This window comes from Emiliania huxleyi (genome assembly GCF_000372725.1).
Source record: "Emiliania huxleyi CCMP1516 unplaced genomic scaffold EMIHUscaffold_8, whole genome shotgun sequence".
Taxonomy (NCBI): domain Eukaryota; phylum Haptophyta; order Isochrysidales; family Noelaerhabdaceae; genus Emiliania; species Emiliania huxleyi.
The window spans coordinates 976,257-994,201 of record NW_005196021.1 but is presented as its reverse complement, the minus strand read 5'-3'; the positions used below and the strand labels follow the sequence as shown (position 1 = coordinate 994,201).

At 64.1% G+C, this 17,945-nt stretch overlaps 3 protein-coding genes across 3 annotated transcripts; 2 read left to right on the top strand and 1 right to left on the bottom strand.

Moving 5' to 3' along the window:
* Positions 1-4,461: 4,461 nt before the first annotated feature.
* Positions 4,462-5,057, top strand: EMIHUDRAFT_198644 (hypothetical protein; the record flags this gene model as incomplete). The annotated part of the gene is made up of 2 exons (XM_005759632.1): positions 4,462-4,777; positions 4,945-5,057. The coding sequence occupies 2 exons, from the start codon at positions 4,462-4,464 to the stop codon at positions 5,055-5,057; spliced, it is 429 nt and encodes a 142-aa protein (XP_005759689.1).
* A 6,504-nt stretch (positions 5,058-11,561) lies between these two features.
* On the top strand, positions 11,562-13,550 carry EMIHUDRAFT_198643 (hypothetical protein; the record flags this gene model as incomplete). Its single annotated transcript, XM_005759631.1, has 3 exons — positions 11,562-12,098; positions 12,255-13,181; positions 13,257-13,550. 3 exons carry the CDS (start codon positions 11,562-11,564, stop codon positions 13,548-13,550), a joined length of 1,758 nt encoding a protein of 585 aa, XP_005759688.1.
* Positions 13,551-14,914: 1,364 nt separating this feature from the next.
* Positions 14,915-16,234, bottom strand: EMIHUDRAFT_433048 (hypothetical protein). Its single transcript, XM_005759630.1, has 2 exons — positions 16,207-16,234; positions 14,915-16,113 (listed from the first exon to the last, which is right to left on the bottom strand). The coding sequence occupies exon 2, from the start codon at positions 16,102-16,104 to the stop codon at positions 15,130-15,132; it is 975 nt and encodes a 324-aa protein (XP_005759687.1). The 5' UTR covers positions 16,105-16,113; positions 16,207-16,234; the 3' UTR covers positions 14,915-15,129.
* Positions 16,235-17,945: the final 1,711 nt, after the last annotated feature.

The following is a 17,945-nucleotide window of genomic DNA, read 5'->3' as shown; positions in this document are numbered from 1 at the left end:
GGGAGGTGGAGGGGTGTGTGTGGGGGGGGGGGGGGGGAGAGACAAAAAGTCGCGCCCACCGAGCCGCAAAACGCCCGGCCGACGCCTCGGAGGGCCTCTTCTTCTGCCGCCCGCCGGGGAAGGGGCCAAATGAATGGAAACAAGCCCTGCTCCGGGCGTGTCCTGGGTCCCAAAAAAAGGGTTTCCGGCGGGGTACAAACCGTTTGGTCTTAAGGGAAAGGGGTTGGGGGGGGGGCGAAAAGATTCAACAGTGGGCAAAGGGGGGAGGAAGGGGGGCAGGAGGCAGGGGGGGGGGGTATGAGGGGCGGGAGGCTCCTGGGCGCAAAACACGTGCCGCACGCCCTGCGCCACCTACATGACTCACTCAACGAGCTCGTCGCCTGAGTCATTGAGTGAGTCGGTGCCGCACGCCCTGCGCCACCTTGCGGCTCCACACGACGGCGGCCGCGCAGCGAGTGTCGGTGGGGTGGGCCACGGGACCGACGCACCTTGAACCGCGGCGTATCGCGGGTACAACTTCGGGTCCTCTCGGCTGAACTCTCGGGTCCTCTCGGGTCGCTCGGAGAGAATCTCGTCTCGGGGAATCTGGGGGAATCTGGGGGAATCTGGGGGAATCTCGACGCACCACCACTGCTTGAGCGCGCCAAACGCCTCGCCGCTGCTCACGCCGCCGCTCACGCCGCTCGCCGACCGGCGCCGGCGCAGGCGGTGGGTCGCGCCTACGTGAGATATGGGGAGATGTGGGAGATGTGGGAGATAGGGGGAGATAGGGGGAGATAGGGGGAGATATGGGGAGATATGGGGGATATGGGGGATATGGGGAGATATGGGGAGATATGGGAGATATGGGGAGATATGCTCGTGCAGAGTCCTCAGAGCACCGCGTGAGTACGCCTTCCCGCGGCACGGTACTAGTACAGTGAATACGGTCGGCGTCTAGCGCGCGCGAGAAGGGGTTTGCTCGCCTTCCCTGGGACCCCGGGTGTTGCATGCCTGACTGTCACCGTGCGATGTCGGGGCCCGGGGTTGTGCGCCTCTGTGAATACGGTGGATACGAAGGCAGTCCGTGCCCTCTCGAGCGCAGGTCGGAGTACGGAGTCCCGTAAGGTACCAGACTCCCGCCACCAGGGCACGAGATAGGTGGAGTCCGGAGAGATTGGGGAGCTGCTCCGCTTCTAGGGCCGCTTGCTGCCGCCGCCGCTCGAGTGGCGCCGCGGCTTACTGCCCTTGCTGCCGCCCTTGCCGCCGCCCTTGCCGCCGCCTCCGCCCCCGAGGCTGCCCTTCCGCTGCCGCTGCGACGCGGCGTGGCCGTCCTCCTGCCAGGGGTAGTGTGGGAGCGGGCTGAATGGGTGGGTGAGTGGGGTGCGTGCGTGCGTGCGCGGGTGGGGATGGGGGAATGGGTGGAGTGCGTGTGGGGATGGGGGGGGGGGGGGGGTGAGGGGGCTAAGTCGGTGGGAGAGCGGCGTGCACCTGCCCGCCCGCGGCGCAAATCTGCAGCTTTGCGCGCTCGGGCGGCCCGCAGTAGGCGGCCTGTGCGAGGCGACGATTCCCCGAGAGTACGAGATTTGCCGAGATTCGCCGTGACTCGCTTGCAGTGGGAGGGCTCGAGAGCCGCCGAGATGACCCGAGATTGGCCGAGAGTCCGCAGTAGGCGGCCTGCATTGCGTGGGTGTCGGTACGCAGCGCCTCGAGGCCCTGCGCGGGCGGCGTGGGGTCTCACTGGCGGTGGGGCGCGCGGTTGTGTGGGTTGGAGGTGTCTGGGAGGTGCCACTGAAGTGTGTCTAGGAGGTGAGGAGGAGATGTCGAGGAGGTGGGAGGGACGTGTCCAGGACGTGTCCAGGAAGTGTCTAGGAAGTGTCTCTGGGAGGAGCCGGGAGGTGTTTGGGAGTGCCAGGAGGGGGAGGTGCCCAGGAGGTGCCCAGGAGGTGTTAGGGAGGTGCCCAGGAGGTGTTAGGGAGGTGCCCAGGAGGTGTTAGGGAGGTGCCCAGGAGGTGTTTGGGAGTGCCAGGAGGGGGAGGTGCCCAGGAGGTGTAAGGGAGGTGCCCAGGAGGTGTTAGGGAGGTGCCCAGGTGTTAGGGAGGTGCCCAGGAGGTGTTAGGGAGGTGCCCAGGAGGTGTTAGGGAGGTGCCCAGGAGGTGTTTGGGAGTGCCAGGAGGGGGAGGTGCCCAGGAGGTGTTAGGGAGGTGCCCAGGAGGTGTTAGGGAGGTGCCCAGGTGTTAGGGAGGTGCCCAGGAGGTGTTAGGGAGGTGCCCAGGAGGTGTTAGGGAGGTGCCCAGGAGGTGTTAGGGAGGTGCCCAGGAGGTGTTTGGGAGTGCCAGGAGGGGGAGGTGCCCAGGAGGTGTTAGGGAGGTGCCCAGGAGGTGTTAGGGAGGTGCCCAGGAGGTGTTAGGGAGGTGCCCAGGAGGTGTTAGGGAGGTGCCCAGGAGGTGTTAGGGAGGTGCCCTGGAGGTGTTAGGGAGGTGCCCAGGAGGTGTTAGGGAGGTGCCCAGGAGGTGTTAGGGAGGTGCCCAGGAGGTGTTAGGGAGGTGCCCAGGAGGTGTTAGGGAGGTGCCCAGGAGGTGTTAGGGAGGTGCCCAGGAGGTGTTAGGGAGGTGCCCAGGAGGTGTTAGGGAGGTGCCCAGGAGGTGTTAGGGAGGTGCCCAGGAGGTTGGGAGGTTCCGTGTTTGGGACGCGTCTAGCTAGCCGCGTGCCTCGTCGCATCATCCCAGGAGGTGATCTCTGTCCCTGCCTCTATCCCATGCGTCTATCCCAGGAGGTGATGCGTCTAGCCGCGTGCCTCCGGCGTCGCATCCTCGAGCAGCTCCTCGAGGCGCTGGTGTACCGCCTCGCGCTCGGAGGCGGTGGACGCCGTCTGCAGCGGTACGGAGAGCGAGGTGTGCGCGTGAGCAGTGCGTGCGTGCTTGTGTGTGTGTGTGTGTGTGTGTGTGTGTGTGTGTGTGTGTTGGTTGGAGGCAGCGGCGGCGCACCGAGTGAGCTAGCTGCAGGACATGTCTTCTGCAGCTGAGGCTCATGTTGTGGCCAGGCTGGTCGCACCACCACGTGTTCATATCGATCAGCTGCGACTCGCGCGGGTAGCGACTCGCGGCGGCCGCCGCGCCAGTGCAGATGGTGAGCACACTCGCATTCCGCTGCCCGGCAGTCGAGTTGCCGCGCTCGCAGAATGCAGCCAGCGCGTGCTTCAGCTCGCGCATCGCCGCCTCGCCAAGGAGGGACTGCCGCTGCGCATGCGAGATGCGGCGCTCCGCCCCCTGCGCCTTGGCGATCTGCAGCGCGATCTCATGCCGCACGCAGAGCGGGCCCGCCGCATGGTTCTCGTCGCCACACCACCAACGGAGGACCGACGGCACGGTGGCGCTGCCGAACGGGATCGACGCGTCGACGTGCGCCAGCGGCGTCTCGCGCTGGAGCGGATGCAGCGGAAGCGCGGCGAGCAACGCCGAGCACAGCATTTCAGACGCTGTGTCCTGTGACGTGCAACAAGGCGCGTCGGGGAATTTCTTTTATTCCCGATTTGAGTGTTAGTGCGCCTGGCGAGTAGAGGCCCCGCCCACCCAGGGTACCCTCTCCGAGGACCCATTTGGGGCTCTTTCGAGGACTCGCCGGGGCTCTGCTCCAAGAGACCTCGAGAGAGCGTGCGTGTGTGCCTCTACTCGCCACTCGCCAGTTTGTGCGCCCTGCGTTTGTTCCGGCAACCTAAAAAATAAAATATGCGGATGCAATCGTGCCAACACTGGAGACCTTCCTAAATACCCGTAATAAGAGAGAGAGAGCCCTCTTGGACGTCCCCATGTAATGGCAGGATGATCGACGCGTTTCTGACTGGGTGGGCCAGAAATGCTAAATTTGATTGCAACTAGAGCTCCACAGCTCACAGCTCACACGGGCACGACTAGTTCCCTGGGCTGCGCCGCTGGTTGCCGATGGCTCGTATGTGGAAGCGGGACGATCGGGTTGGAGAGCACCAGAATGGGACCGTCGCCTTCTGGAGAGCAAACAAACGGAAAACAAACGGCCACCACCTGCGCCGAGGTGCGAGGAGGCTGCACCGGGCCCGCCAGGTGAGGGTGCGTCACGTGTAATTGTGCGCCGAGCGAGTGGGATGGGCGACACCGATCAACGCGAGATATGAGGGTTGTAGAGGAAGGGAAGAATTCCGATCTGGGGGTCAGGGCTCTCTAGCCCGTAGCCCGATCCCGATCATCCGGCCCGCTGGGTGCGCATCTTAGCTCCCCGGCCCTGGATGTGAGGCTGATGACTGCACACTGCACTCCATTCTCCAAGAGTGCTCTCCAAGTTCCTTTCGCTAAGGAGATAAATAAATAAACAAAGAGTTGGACAAATACCAAATTCCAAATCGCAAACATAGAAACCCAAACACAGGCGGCGACGTGGCATACGAGCTCATAGGAGAAGGAGGCGGGCACAAGTTCCAAGGACGCACGAGCGAGCGAGACAGCAGCCATGACGATGATGATTCAGCGCGTGAACGCCAACTCGCCGGCACAGGCCGTGAAGAGCCGCGCACGCGGGCCGACGATTACGCAGCTGCGTGCCAAGCAGGCCGCTCTTGTGGCCGCATCCGAGCTCGCGGCTTCGAGTGATGCCGAGGCGAGTGTGGTAAGGCACTCGCCCGTTGACGAAGCCAAGCGGTGGGCAAGCGGCAAAGGCCGCAAAGTGGGCTTCGCAAAAGCACGTGCCACCTTCCGTGGCGGCGGCACGGGAATCGCGGCGACGGCGGCGAAGCACGACTCGCTCATCAAGAAGGCCCGCTGGCGCGGTACCGAGCAAATTGCCCGGGAGACTCCGGCGGGCTCTGTGTCCGTAGTGACGATGCCGCACCGCAAGGACTTAATAAATAGAGCAGTCAAGACTGTAGACTCCAGGAGAGATGGGCGACGCGCACGAACGTCCACGCCAGAGATTGTTATTCAGCCCAGCCGCAAGGCACGGCTCTCCGCTGGGCCTGGCACTGGACGGCGACAATCGTGGGCGCCAGGCACTCGCTCGCCACCGCCATCACGAGCGAAGCTGCACAAGCAGGCGCGTGCGCTCTCTGATGCGGAATGTGATTCATGATTGCTGTGTGCGGCATCGAGCACGGGCATTGAATAAATAAAACGCGCACGCCAAACGAGGGGTGGGAGAAGGACAGGGTCCCCACCTGCACACGAGCAGGATCTTGTAAGGACGATCAGGAATAAATAAAACGGGCAAATAAATAATAAATAAAACGGACATCCCAAGCTAGGGCTGGGTCGAGGACAGACACGTCCCCACCTTTGCAGGATTTTGCAAAAGCGAGGGGGGAGGGCGCATCGCGGCGCGGAGAGGGCTGGGCACGGGCACTGCCACAGGGGATCTCTCTCGCATAGGATACGCACTCGGCATAAATAAAACGGACACACCAAACAAGGGGTGGGAGAAGGACAGGGCTCCTGTCTCACTGCGCCAGAGCTCTGGCGGAGGCACACGCGGCTTGCACGAACGGCATCGCGGCGCGCGACTTCAGACGGCTAGTGCTAGTCCCCCATCGGGAGGACGACCCCGGCTAGTAATAAATAAATAAAACGGACACCTCTACTAGGAGATGGAACGGACGTCTCTCTACTGTGAGATGGGTAAAAAGGAAACAGGCCCCCGCCCTTGCGATCTTTGTGCAGGGTTCTTTGTGGGTGTGGTCGGCGACTAGCCGGGGTCGTCCTCCCGATGGGGGACTAGCACTAGCCGTCATATCGGTGTGCAAATGTTGTGGCTGTCAAAAAAAAACGGCTGAGATGAAGTATGGTCCGACACATCTAAAGTGGAAGGGTGGAATAAAATTGACACCTTTTTCTCCCAGTAAGCGCGCTAAAGGACGTACACCGAGCAGCTGCGGCTCTAGCAGACATGGGCGGCGGGAGACGACAACGTGCTTCGGAACAAATAAAACGGACAAACTCTGACACTGAGACGAGATGGCATTTAGGGACATGTGTCCCCGCCCTGCACGATCTTGGTGTGAGGATCTTCAATCCGTGTCCCCTCACCCCTCGTCACAACCCGACACGCGGAAGAGCGGTGCAAGAGTGTGGCGTGAGCCGTGAGGGCTAATAAATAAAACAGACATCCCAAGCTAGGGCTGGGTCGAGGACAGACACGTCCCCACCTTTGCAGGATTTTGCAAAAGCGAGGGGGGAGGGCGCATCGCGGCGCGGACACAGAGGCAGAGCGAGTCTAGCGGCGGTATAAATAAAACGGGCAAACTCTGAGACGAGATGGGATTTAGGGACATGTGTCCCCGCCCTGCACGATCTTGGTGTGTGAGGGATGCATCTAAGGAGAGGCAAGGGGCCGGGCTTTATTTATCTTTCAACCTGGGCACACGGGATAAAGATAAAAAGAAATCATTTCCGCGTGTGTATGACACCGCCCTTCAGCCGTCTAGCGTCTTCCCTCAGCCCGCCGCCTGTCCCCGCCAAGGTAGCCGAGAGGCAGGCTTGCAGCTCGCTCACGATTCCCCTCTCACTGGCCCGGCGCCCGCGCCTCGATCTTCTTGGGCAGCAGCTGGTTCGACAGGTCCTCTCCGTGGCCTTGGCAGCCGCTCTCGCCCTCGACCCACGTGAAGACAGCGCCATCGGCGGTGCGGGCGAGGCTGTGGGTTCCTCCAGCCGACACGGCGACGACGCGCTGGCCAGCAAGGTTCTCGACCTTCTTCGGCAGCAGCTGGGCCTGCTGGCCGCCGTGGCCCAGTTGGCCAAGGGCTCCACCGCCCCAGCTCCAGACAGCGCCGTCGGCGGTGAGGGCGAGGCTGTGCCGCTCTCCAACCGACACAGCGACGACGCGCTGGCCAGCAAAGGTCTCGACCTTCTTGGGCAGCAGCTGGCCCTGCCAGTCGCCGTGGCCCAGCTGGCCAAAGTGGCCCAGCTTGCCTCGCAAACCATCGCCCCAGCTCCAGACGCTGCCGTCGGCGGTGACGGCGAGGCTGTGGCTAGAGCCAGTCGACACAGCGACGACGCGCTGCCCCTCAAAGGCCTCGACCTTCTTGGGCAGCAGCTGGTTCTGCTGGTCGCCGTGGCCCAACTTGCCAAAGGCTCCATTGCCCCAGCTCCTGGCGGCGCCGTCGGGGGCGGTGATTGCCATGCTGCCGACACGCTCATAGCGCGCTCGCCGCCCAGCGGGCAAGGGAGGCGGGTCGGCGTGTTGAGCCGCGTCACACCCTCGCCGTGCCCGAGGAGGACGTGATTCGGCGCACAGCCGCACGACGAGAGCCGCCCCTCGCTGTCGATGAAGAGGCTGTGGTAGCGGTCTGCCGCCGCCCTCGCCGGCGGGCTGGACTCGCGCAGCAACGCAGCAAAGCACAGCCACCGCACGGCGCAGCTCTCGTCCTCTGGCTGCGCCGGCAGCTCGAAGCCGCGCTCTTGCGCCCACAAGCGGATGCCCTCTAGCGCGAGCGAGGAGTGAAAGAGCAGCGAGACGGCCGCGACGCGAGCGATGTCGGCGGGGTCGCAGCGAGAGAGGGCGCGCAGGAGGAGGTCCGTGGGGAGGTCGAGGAGGCGGGTGGGCGGCGGCGTGCCTGGCGAGGGAGCGGCGGAGGCGGAGGCGAGGCGGCGCGAGCGGCGCTTTGGGGACATCGCGTGAGAAAGAAATTGTGATGAGCTCCTTTTAAATTCTCGGTTACAACCGCACGGGCGAGTGGCCAGAGCCCATCCTCACCAGCCCTGCCCCGCAGCGCGGCCGCTCGCCAAGCCCCGTCGATGAGTGGTCAGATGGTTAGTGCCCGAGAGCGAGGGGTCCGGGGGGGAGCACAAACATAGGACGCCCAGCCTTGCCCTCGTGCCGCCGAGTGCATATCCTATGCGAGAGAGATCCCCTGTGCCCTGTGCCCAGCCCTCTCCGCGCGGCGATGCGCCCTCCCCCCTCGCTTTTGCAAAATCCTGCAAAGGTGGGGACGTGTCTGTCCTCGACCCCCAGCCCTAGCTTGGGATGTCCGTTGTATTTATTTATTTATTTATTAAATTCTCGTTAGACCTCTCCCCGGCCGTGGGTGTGTGATAGTTTACCGACCCCACTCCAACAAGTTTTCCCCCTTTAAACAACGCTCCGACATGACGTGCCCCAGATTTGTATGCTTCTCTTTCATCAGTTTGCAGTGCCAGTCCCGTACCCGGTGTCGTGCGAGGGACTATGGTTGTCCTCACCTCCCCAACACCCGAGCGTCTTCCCTCAACCCGCCCGCCGCCTTCCCCGCCAAGGTAGCCGAGAGGCAGGCTTGCAGCTCACTCTGTCACTCACGATTCCCCTCTCACTGGCCCGGCGCCCACACCTTGATCTTCTTGGGCAGCAGCTGGTTCGACAGGTCCTCTCCGTGGCCTAGGCAGTCGCTCTCGCCCTTGCCCCACGTGAAGACGGCGCCGTCGGCGGTGAGAGCGAGGCTGTTAGCCTCTCCAGCCGACACAGCGACGACGCGCTGGCCAGCAAGGGTCTCGACCTTCTTCGGCAGCAGTTGGTCCTGTTGGTCGCCGTGGCCCAGCTGGCCAAGGGCTCCACCGCCCCAGCTCCAGGCGGCTCCGTCGGCGGTGAGAGCGAGGCTGTGCCAATCTCCCGCCGACACAGTGACGACGCGCTGGCCAGCAAAGGCCTCGACCTTCTTGGGCAGCAGCTGGGCCTGCTGGCCGCCGTGGCCCAGCTGGCCAAAGGCTCCCAAGCCCCAGCTCCAGACGGCGCCGTCGGCGGTGAGGGCGAAGCTGTGGTGCGCTCCCGTCGACACAGTGACGACGCGCTGGTCCGCAAAGGCCTCGATCTTCTTGGGCAGCAGCTGGCACTGCTCGTCGCCGTGGCCCAGCTTGCCAAAGGCTCCATTGCCCCAGCTCCAGACACTGCCGTCGGCGGTGAGGGCGAGGCTGTGCATAAGTCCAGCCGACACAGCGACGACGCGCTGGCCAGCCAGCGCCTCTACTTTCTTCGGCAGCAGCTGCTTCTGCTCATCGTCGCCGTGGCCCAGCTGGCCAAAGCCTCCATAGCCCCAACTCCAAACGCTGCCGTCGGTGGTGAGGGCGAGGCTGTGCTGTGCTCCAGCCGACACAGCGACGACGCGCTGGCCATCAAAGGCCTCGACCTTCTTCGGCAGCAGCAGCTGCTGCTCGTTGCCGTGGCCCAGCATGCCGCGGCTTCCAAAGCCCCAGCTCCAGACGCTGCCGCCGGCGGTGAGGGCAAGGCTGTGGCAGCCTCCAGCCGACACGCTCACGGCGCGCTCACCGCCCAGCGGGGAAGGGAGGCGGGTCGGCGTGTTGAGCCGCGTCACGCCCTCGCCGTGGCCAAGGATGCCTGGGAACTGAACCGGCGCACAGCCGCACGACGAGAGCCGCCCCTCGCTGTCGATGAAGAGGCTGTGGTAGCGGTCTGCCGCCGCCCTCACCGGCGGGTTGGCCTCGCACAGCAGCGCAGCGAAGCACAGCCATCGGACGGCGCAGCTCTCGCCCTCTGGCTGCGCCGGCAGCTCGAAGCCGCGCTCTTGCGCCCACAAGCGGATGCCCTCTAGCGCGAGCGAGGCGTGAAAGAGCAGCGAGACGGCCGCGACGCGAGCGATGTCGGCGGGGTCGCAGCGGGAGATGACGCGCGCGAGAAGCTCAAGGGGCAGGTCGGTGAGGGGGCAGTGTGCGGCGGCGGCGGCGGCGGCGGCGAGGCGGCGTGAGCGGCGCCGCGGGGCTGACATCGCGAGAAAAAGCAGGAGCTACAAGTGCCCCGCTCCAAGTGCTCCGTTGTGAGTGGGCTTTTGGCGGCCGTGCCTGCGGTATGTGGTGTTGAGTCTGGTGTGTATTAGCTCCGAGTAGAGGGGGGGCGCTCCGCCGCTAGGGGAAACCCAAAGCGCAGACTAACCCTCGGAGACCCGTGTTACTAACCCTCGGAGACCCGTGTTTACTTTATGGCCTCATCCCTGCGAACGCGCACCCCCCATGAAGGGTCGGGGCTTTCTTGCTCGTAGCCCGATGCCGATCATCCGGCCCGCTGGGTGCGCTTCTTAGAGCTCTCCCCCCGGCGGCCCTAGCAATGTTGACTTTCTCGCCATCTCGATTTCCACCCGCCCGACGCGCTCGGTCTCTCTGCTGACGGCTGCCGCAAGAGCGGCTGGCTCACGACAGCGTCTTGCCGGTTGTCGGATGGGAGAGTACAGGACGTCTAGAGTGTAACTGTGTACGTGAGATCGGTCTTGGTATATGGTAACAAGCACGGTCGGTCTATCGAAGCGATGCACTCGTTTTCGTTGCCCTTCGAGCTTGACACAGAGCTCAGCGCGCCCCGCAAAACAGGAAGAGCCGTCTGGCAAGAAGATCTCGATAGGGAGCGAGAACCGTTAGAGGTGCTCCGAGAGGTATCAAGACTCCGTCATAACACGGTAAGATCACTCCAAAAATGACCGCGCAGATGTCGGATCTCGTTGAGATATCTTGCAAAATCTGCTCTTCCCGAGCCGGCAGCACGCAGAGTCGCAGAAAGGCTACGAGTGCTCGACGAGTTTTGAGACCTGCGCGGTCAAACCTGGGGGGAACTGACCGCACCATGACGGACCACGGACGTCCGAAACCTGGAGCAGGCGCACATCGCTTCCAGGGAGGGGGGCGCACTTCTACTCACGCCCCCCCCCCCCCTAGCATGTGGTGAAGCCTCTGGGGGGGTCGGGACCCCCCCCTAGCATGTGGTGAAGCCTCTGGGGGGGGTCGGACCACCCCCCTTGCCTAACACGTGGGGGGCACCCCCCCAGCAGTTCGTGGGCTAGGAATAGCCGCCAGAGATCCGATTTTGGCCCCCAAAGTTGTGAAATCGTGGCTGAAAGTCCACTATCTTGGAGAATCTGACCAGTCTCAAGGCTCATATAGCTCCAAAGGATGATTTCCCCCTCGAAATGCTCGAAATGAGGCGTAAAATCAAGGGCCCGGAGGGTCTGACCACGAGTCTCTGGGGGGGTCCTCGGCCCCACGACCCCCCCCTAGCATGTGGTGAAGGTGCTGGGGGGGTCGGGACCCCCCCCCTAGCATGTGGTGAAGCCTCTGGGGGGGGTCGGACCCCCCCCTAGCATGTGGTGTGAGTAGAAGTGCGCCCCCCTCCCTGGAAGCGATGTGCGCCTGCTCCTGCGTGAGCACCTTTGACGGTCCTCGCTCCCTATCGAGCTCTTCTTGCCGGACGGCTCTTCCTGTGTGCCGGCACAGGCTCCGTGCAAGCCGTCCAGCGTGACGTGACGAGTATATCGCTTCGAAGGATCGACCGTGCTTGTTATCAGTGACTGATATGACGTACATAACAAGGCTGTGAACGGCGCTGAGAGTCCCTTCGAAGACACGCACAACCGTCCCCGATCCACGTCGGTCCTTCGACACAGGTAAAGATCCCCAAACCCTTCCCCAGCCTGCGCACAAGAGCTCACAACCGAGAGAGAGAGAGAGAGACCACCACACCTCCCGCGACGAGCACGCCGCCTCCCGGAGAACAACGAGATCTGCGATTCGTGGCTCGCCAGCCGCATCGCGGCCGCTCGAAAACCCCTGCTGACCACAGGTCCCACCCGCCCACTCCGTCAGGTCCACATCATGTCGAAGAGGGCGGAGTACCCGGGCGACGACAACTATTCCTCTGTCAACCACGTCGCGGACGCCTTGGAGACGCCGGCGACGGCGGGCCACGATGCAGAGGCTGACCCGTTCTCTGTGCCCGAGACGCCGGACCAGGAGAGCGGGATGGTGGGAGTGGCCACGAAATCCAGCGGGGCGAAGCGGCGGAAGGGGAAGAAGCCCATCTCGGAACTCGAGCCGCTCGAGTTCTCCGGCCGCTTCGCCGGCGGGCTCCGCGCCGACCTGCTGCGCCGCGTGCCGCTCTACGTGTCGGACTGGACCGAGGCCTTCACCGGCGGCAATTGCATGAAGACGACCGCCTCCATCTGCTTCCTCTTCTTCGCCTGCCTCTCCCCCGCCGTCACCTTCGGCGCCGCCTTCGCCGACGCGACCGACAACCAGCTCGGCGTCATCGAGACGATCATCTCGTCTGGCATGTCGGGCCTCATCTACTCCTTCCTCTCGGGCCAGCCCCTCTGCATCCTCGGCGCGACCGGCCCCGAGCTCGCCTTCACCGTCGTCTTTTACGAGATCTGCCAATGGGCGCGCTCCCCCCCCACTCCCCCCTCACTCCCTCTCCCCTTCCCCCCCTTCCCACCCGGCCGCTGACCCCCCCCCCCCCCGCCCCCCTGGCAGATGGAGGTCGACTTCCTGGCGGCGCGCGTCTGGCAGGCACTGTGGTGCTCGCTCTTCACGATCCTCGTCGCGCTCTTCGACCTCTCGGCGTGCATGAAGGTCTGCACGAGATTCACCGAGGAGATCTTCTCCTTCCTCATCTCGATCATCTTCATCGTCGGCGCCTTCACCACCCTCATCAAGCTCTACCTCGCCGACCCCGACGTCGAGGGCGACGACCCGGCGGCGCCGGCCAACCGCGCAAAGGCCTTCCTCGGCACGCTGCTCGGCCTCTTCACCTACTTCACCGCCATGTGGTGCCGCGCCTTCCCCAAGCGCAACGAGACGACGCCGCTCGTCCGCAAGCTCATCGCCAACTACGGCGTCACCCTCTCCATCCTCCTCTACTCTGGCATCAACTACGGCTTCCGCGACGTCGACGTGCCCTGCCTCGACATGCCGGACGAGGTTGTGCCCACCGCGACGCTCAACGGGACCGGCGAGTCGCGCGGCTGGTTCGTCAACCCGTTCGGGGACGAGACCGCCTCCGGCTACGACACGCCCGGCGTCGGCTTCATCTTCTTCACCGCCGTGCCGGCGCTCGGCCTCGCCGTGCTCGGCTACCTCGACCAGAACCTGACGACGCTGCTCATCAACCGCAAGGACCACAACCTGAAGAAGGGCGGCGCGTACCACCTCGACCTCCTCGTGTGCGGCATCTTCATCTACCCCATCTGCGGCTTCTTCGGCCTCCCCTTCACGCACGCCGCGACCGTCCGCTCGATGTCGCACCTCATGTCGCTCATGACGCGCGAGGACTCCAAGAACGAGCACGGCCAGACGGTCTCCAAGGTGACCAACGTGGTCGAGCAGCGGGTGACGCACCTGGGCATCCACTGCCTCCTCCTCGCCGCGCTCGGCCTCTCTGCGGTGCTCACCAAGATCCCGAAGGTGGTCCTGGCGGGCGTCTTCCTCTACATGGGCGTCACGGCGCTGCCGGGCTGTGGCTGGTGAAGGAGGTGTGAACAGCGTCTCTTCACACCCGGGCCAACTGAATAGGCGCTGCCGGGCGTGCAGTTGTACGAGCGGCTCTGGCTGTGGCTCATCTGGGACACGAAGAAGTACCCGCAGTACGACTACGTGACCCAGGTGGCGCGCAAGCCGCTCCACCTCTTCACGCTCTTCCAGTTCTCCTGCCTCGCCGTCCTCTACGCCCTGACCAAGGTGCCAAACCCGTACATCTCGGTCATCTTCCCATTCTTCATCGCCTTCCTCCCCCTGATCCGCAAGCTGGTGCCAAAGTGCTTCCCCTCCGTCTGGAGCAAGGAGGACCTCAAGGCGCTCGACAAGTAAACAGGGTTGGGAGCCGTCCGGAGGCCGCGCTCGCCCGCTCGCGAGGCCCGGGCACCGAAGCGCTGCTACTCCTATATGCGCGCTAACGCCCGCGGCTCGCCGCGCGAGCATCGAGCGGTGTGTCGACTGTCGTGCGGAACATGCCTGTCCGGTAAAATCCTTTCTTTTTTCGCGCGGAAGCTTGCTGATGGGGTAAAAGGCCTGATTCGTACCTCGAGCGGAAGCTGAGCGCCGACGCCATCGCCACCCCGGGATAGCAGCCCTTAGGTAGGTAGTGCGTACGCGACGCGCGGCTGGCGGCGGGCCCGGTGAGCCCGCCGCCAGGGTACTACTGTACTCCCCCTGCCCCTCCTCCGCCTCCCCCTCCTCTCCTCCGCATCCCTACACCGGCCGCAGCCCGCCGCACCCCGGCGGCGGCGGCGGCGGCGGCGGGCGCGAGAACACACACGTCCGCTTCGGCGGCGAGGGCGGCAGGCACGATCGCGGCGGGGGAGAGGGGCCGGCGGGGGAGGACCCGGGCCGGTGCGGCACGGCCGGTCGGACGGGCGCCACCAGCCGTACGCCAGGCCGCCGCCCGGGCCGCCGCCCGGGTACGGCGGCGGCGGCGTGGGCGGCGCCGCCTCGCTGCTCCGGCAGCAGCTCGGCATGTCGCGCCCGCAGCCGCCACACAACCCGTACCAGCATCAGGCGCCGCCGCCGTACCAGCATCACGCGCCGCCGCCGTACCCCTCCCACGCGCCGCCGCCGTACCAGCACCACCCGCCGCCGTATCAGCACTTGCCGCGCCCGCCGCCGGGCGCGCCGCCGCCGTACCAGCACGGCGGCAGCGGTGGCGGGCCGCCGCCAAGGCCGAGGCAGGGCGGCTCGAGCGACGCCAACCGGAGCGCCGCGGATTTGCTACGGCAGCAGCTGATGCGTCGCTGACGCCTCTCTGCGGAGCGCGACTCGCGGGGCGGGCGGAAGTATCCCCTGCACTGGCTCGCTCGCTCGCACCGCGCAGCTCTCGCTCTTGCCTCTTCCCCCCCCCCCCCCCCCCGCGCCCCGCGCGCCGCGGCCGCATCATCGTATAAAAATGAGGCGGTTTGGGTGTTGAGGTGCACTGTCCACTGACACGCGCACGTGTGAGATCGACCGCGCCACCTTTTTAAATGCACCTACTAAGACACACCTCCATGCGCACACCTCCCTTGTACGGCTCTAGGCCTTAGGCTTAGCGCACCTTTAACGAGATTCTCGGCTCTATATGCTCTATCTCGACTCTCGGACGCACACAGCCGAGCCAGAGCTGCCCAACTCTGCCACATGCACAGATCAGTCGTTGACTCCGAGTCAACGTCCCTAGACCTTACCTAGACCTTAAAGAGGGTCGATTACGAAACCTTTCAAGCACAAAAACAAAAGGCCACGGACGTAGGTGGGTAGAGACGACACGAGTTTCAATGGACAGAGGAACGCTATAGTGAACAACAGCGAGGGGGGAGGGGGTGGGAGAGAGAGCGAGCGAGTGGACAGAGCGGCAGATGATGCCTTGGGATTCGAACGCAAGACTGCCCGATGGGGGCGCTTCTCACTGAGTTGCTCACTCAGAGGAGGAGGACGAGGACGAAGGGGGGATGTTGACGTAGCGATGCGGCCACCACTGACCTTCGCAGATGCCAGAAGTCGTGCACAACTTTTCATCCGAGCACGGGTCTTGTTGAGAGTAGAAGAAACCCTCGCGCGACTTGCAGCACCCCTCGGGGTTGGGGCAAACCATATCACACATCTGGAGGTAGGCACTCTTCACCATATTCACCAGCGCCTCGTCGTTCGCCTGGCAGGAGCCGTTGGGGCACCCAATCTCGTCCATCGCACAACCCAAGCGGTAGACCTCACGGGAGTGGAGGATCATCTCCTTGGTGCCCTTGAGAGCCCAGAACCCCTCCGCATTGAAAGTATGATACTCAGCCCCGCCAAAGGTATGTCCAGAGGTGCAGTTAGGATCAGGATCAGTCACCTTCCCTTTGTTGATCTCGCAGTATTTGGAGGTGGCGAACTTTGCCATATCCTTGATGGTCAGCTCATACATCTGCACCATGTTGTTGGCAGCAGGTGGATTGTAGCTGGCGAAGTCCCAGCATTGGCCGTCTCGAAGCCAGTCAATTCCCGCGAAGTCGACATTCTCGAGGTTCATCTCCCACGGCTCGCCGATGGATGCCGCGTCAGAGCAGCGGTACCCCCTGATGGTCAGAGGCCCGGCGGTCGGCAACGGCTTCACGACGCTGGGATCGTCGACGGAACGGATCGTCGCCTTTCCCCCTTTGTTGAACACCTCGTAGACAGTCCGTGGTTCCTCGCGACAAAAGTAGCAGTTGTCAACGCCACGGCATGGCTCAACTTTCTCCTCGGAACCAGGGCAGCACTTCAACTTCGTGTGCTGCGGGTTGTCGTACATGTCATGGCCTGCCTCCGTACACGACGTGTCGAGGTCAAGCACACGGTACTCCTGCCCGTCCGGTACGTTAATCGGCAGAGCGTTGGATCCAGCGATCAGCATCAGCTTCAGTGCCAACATTGTTGGATCCTTTGACGGGGAGAGTGAGAGACACGGTGAGGCGCGCGTTGGGAACGGATTGCGAGTGTCGGCGGATGGGGACGGGCGGGGCCGGCAGCTCACCCGGGGACGATGGATGTGCTAGACAGTCCTGCAAGGCTGCCAGTTTTGCGATTACAGCCTTGCAATGGCCGCGGATTTCCTTGCAGGCTGATCGACCGAAGAGAGCCTTCCGAGGTTCTTGAGCACTTGAGCACTGGATAGGGTCGATTCCGCGTGGTACGGGACCCCTCGATCGTCTCGCCCTCCCTCACTGGTGTGTTCATTGGGGGGGGTCATAAACAACAAACACGGTACAGGATCGAGGTGCATGCACGCTGCTGAAGCAGTGTCGTCCCCCCTCTCCCCGACGGCGATGGCGGTGTGACGGTAGAAAGGTCAAGAACAGCCAGGCTCGGACAGCCCTTGACCTTCTCCCCAACGAAAAAATCAGTCCTGTCTGGGCGGGGGGGGGAAAGAGACGGAGAATTCTTAAGACACAAGCCTCTCTCACAGCACACTGGCACGACAAGGGCGCGGACTGGCGCGGACTGGCACACAGAGACGGAGAAGAGATTCATTGAGCCTTGGCACCAGCCGGGCAGTGGGTTTGGCCCTGGCATCAGCCGGGCATGTTGTTGATTTGGCCTTGGCATCAGCCCTGGCAGGCGGGCACGCGGGACATGCACAGGCGCCAAGGGGCGCAGAACCGACCTAACCCGTCGGAGGTGGGGGGAAGGGAGTACCGCCGGGTTCCCCTGCGTGAGCGCAAGAGTAACCCCGAGAGGGCTGAGGATGAGCGGTACGCGCAGGGGTCGGCGTGACGGGGCGAGGGACGCGCCGCGCGGGGCGCCGCCTCACCGGCCCAAGTGGCGCAGGGCGAGGCGGCGAGAACCGAGCGAGCACGTCCTCGTGAGCCCCGTGGCTCCAACCAGGCCCTTCCTTTTTTTTGAGCAGGTGTGACGCCGCGCGAGCGACGCTCCGAGATCGCCCGAGATAGCGCGGCGCGGCGGTGGGTGAGGTGGGGTGGGGTGGAGTGGCGTGGCGTGGAGCTCCGGGATTGCGCGAGATCGTGCGAGACCGCCCGAGGTCACGCGGCGCGGCCCGAGATCGCCCGAGATCGCGCGGCCCGAGATCGCGCGGCGCGGCCCGGGGCGGGGTGGATGGGTTGGGAGCGAGGGGGCGAAAGTGTTCAGTGCGGTAGATGGTAAGCTCGAGGCGCGTGAGCCGGACTTGGGAGCCGGACCACCCCCTCTTGTTATCTGCGTTGTTGAGCCAGGACTCAACATACTCGGGCTTGCTCATCCCAAACTGTCACTCCCCTTTCGCCCGGCCGGGGTGGGGCGCGCGCGGGGGCGGCGGGTGTGCGGCGGGTGTGCGGGACGTCTGTGGGCCCGAGAGCGATATGCCGTGTCCGCCTTGCGTTTGTTTCATAACATCGAAGGCCACCCGAAACGGGCCATCCGAACGATGGCAGCCAGACAGACGACGAATTCACAGTGATGGACGTAGAAGAGGAACAGCCAGAGGACGAGGCGCCCCAGCCGCCGAGGAAGCGAGGGCGCTTTGAGAATGAACGTAGCGATTCGATGAGTCAGGGAGAGGGGGCGAGCAAACAGCATGGAGAGGATGGAGAGCCGGTGACGAAAGCCCAGAAGCAGCGCCTACGCAAACGAATGGAGGGATCGGCAAGAAAATCGGGGGATCAAAAGTCATACGAGAAAGACCGCAGCAAGAGGCGAAGAGGAGGAGGGGTGAGGGAAAATTTCTGAACGGCCGAGCCTGCAAAGCAGGCCCGGACAACTAAGAAGGTCCCTCGCCCA

Coding starts and splice junctions, on each gene's coding strand:
- EMIHUDRAFT_433048 (XM_005759630.1), bottom strand. CDS start 16,104: ATGTTGGCACTGAAGCTGATGCTGATCGCTGGATCCAACGCTCTGCCG.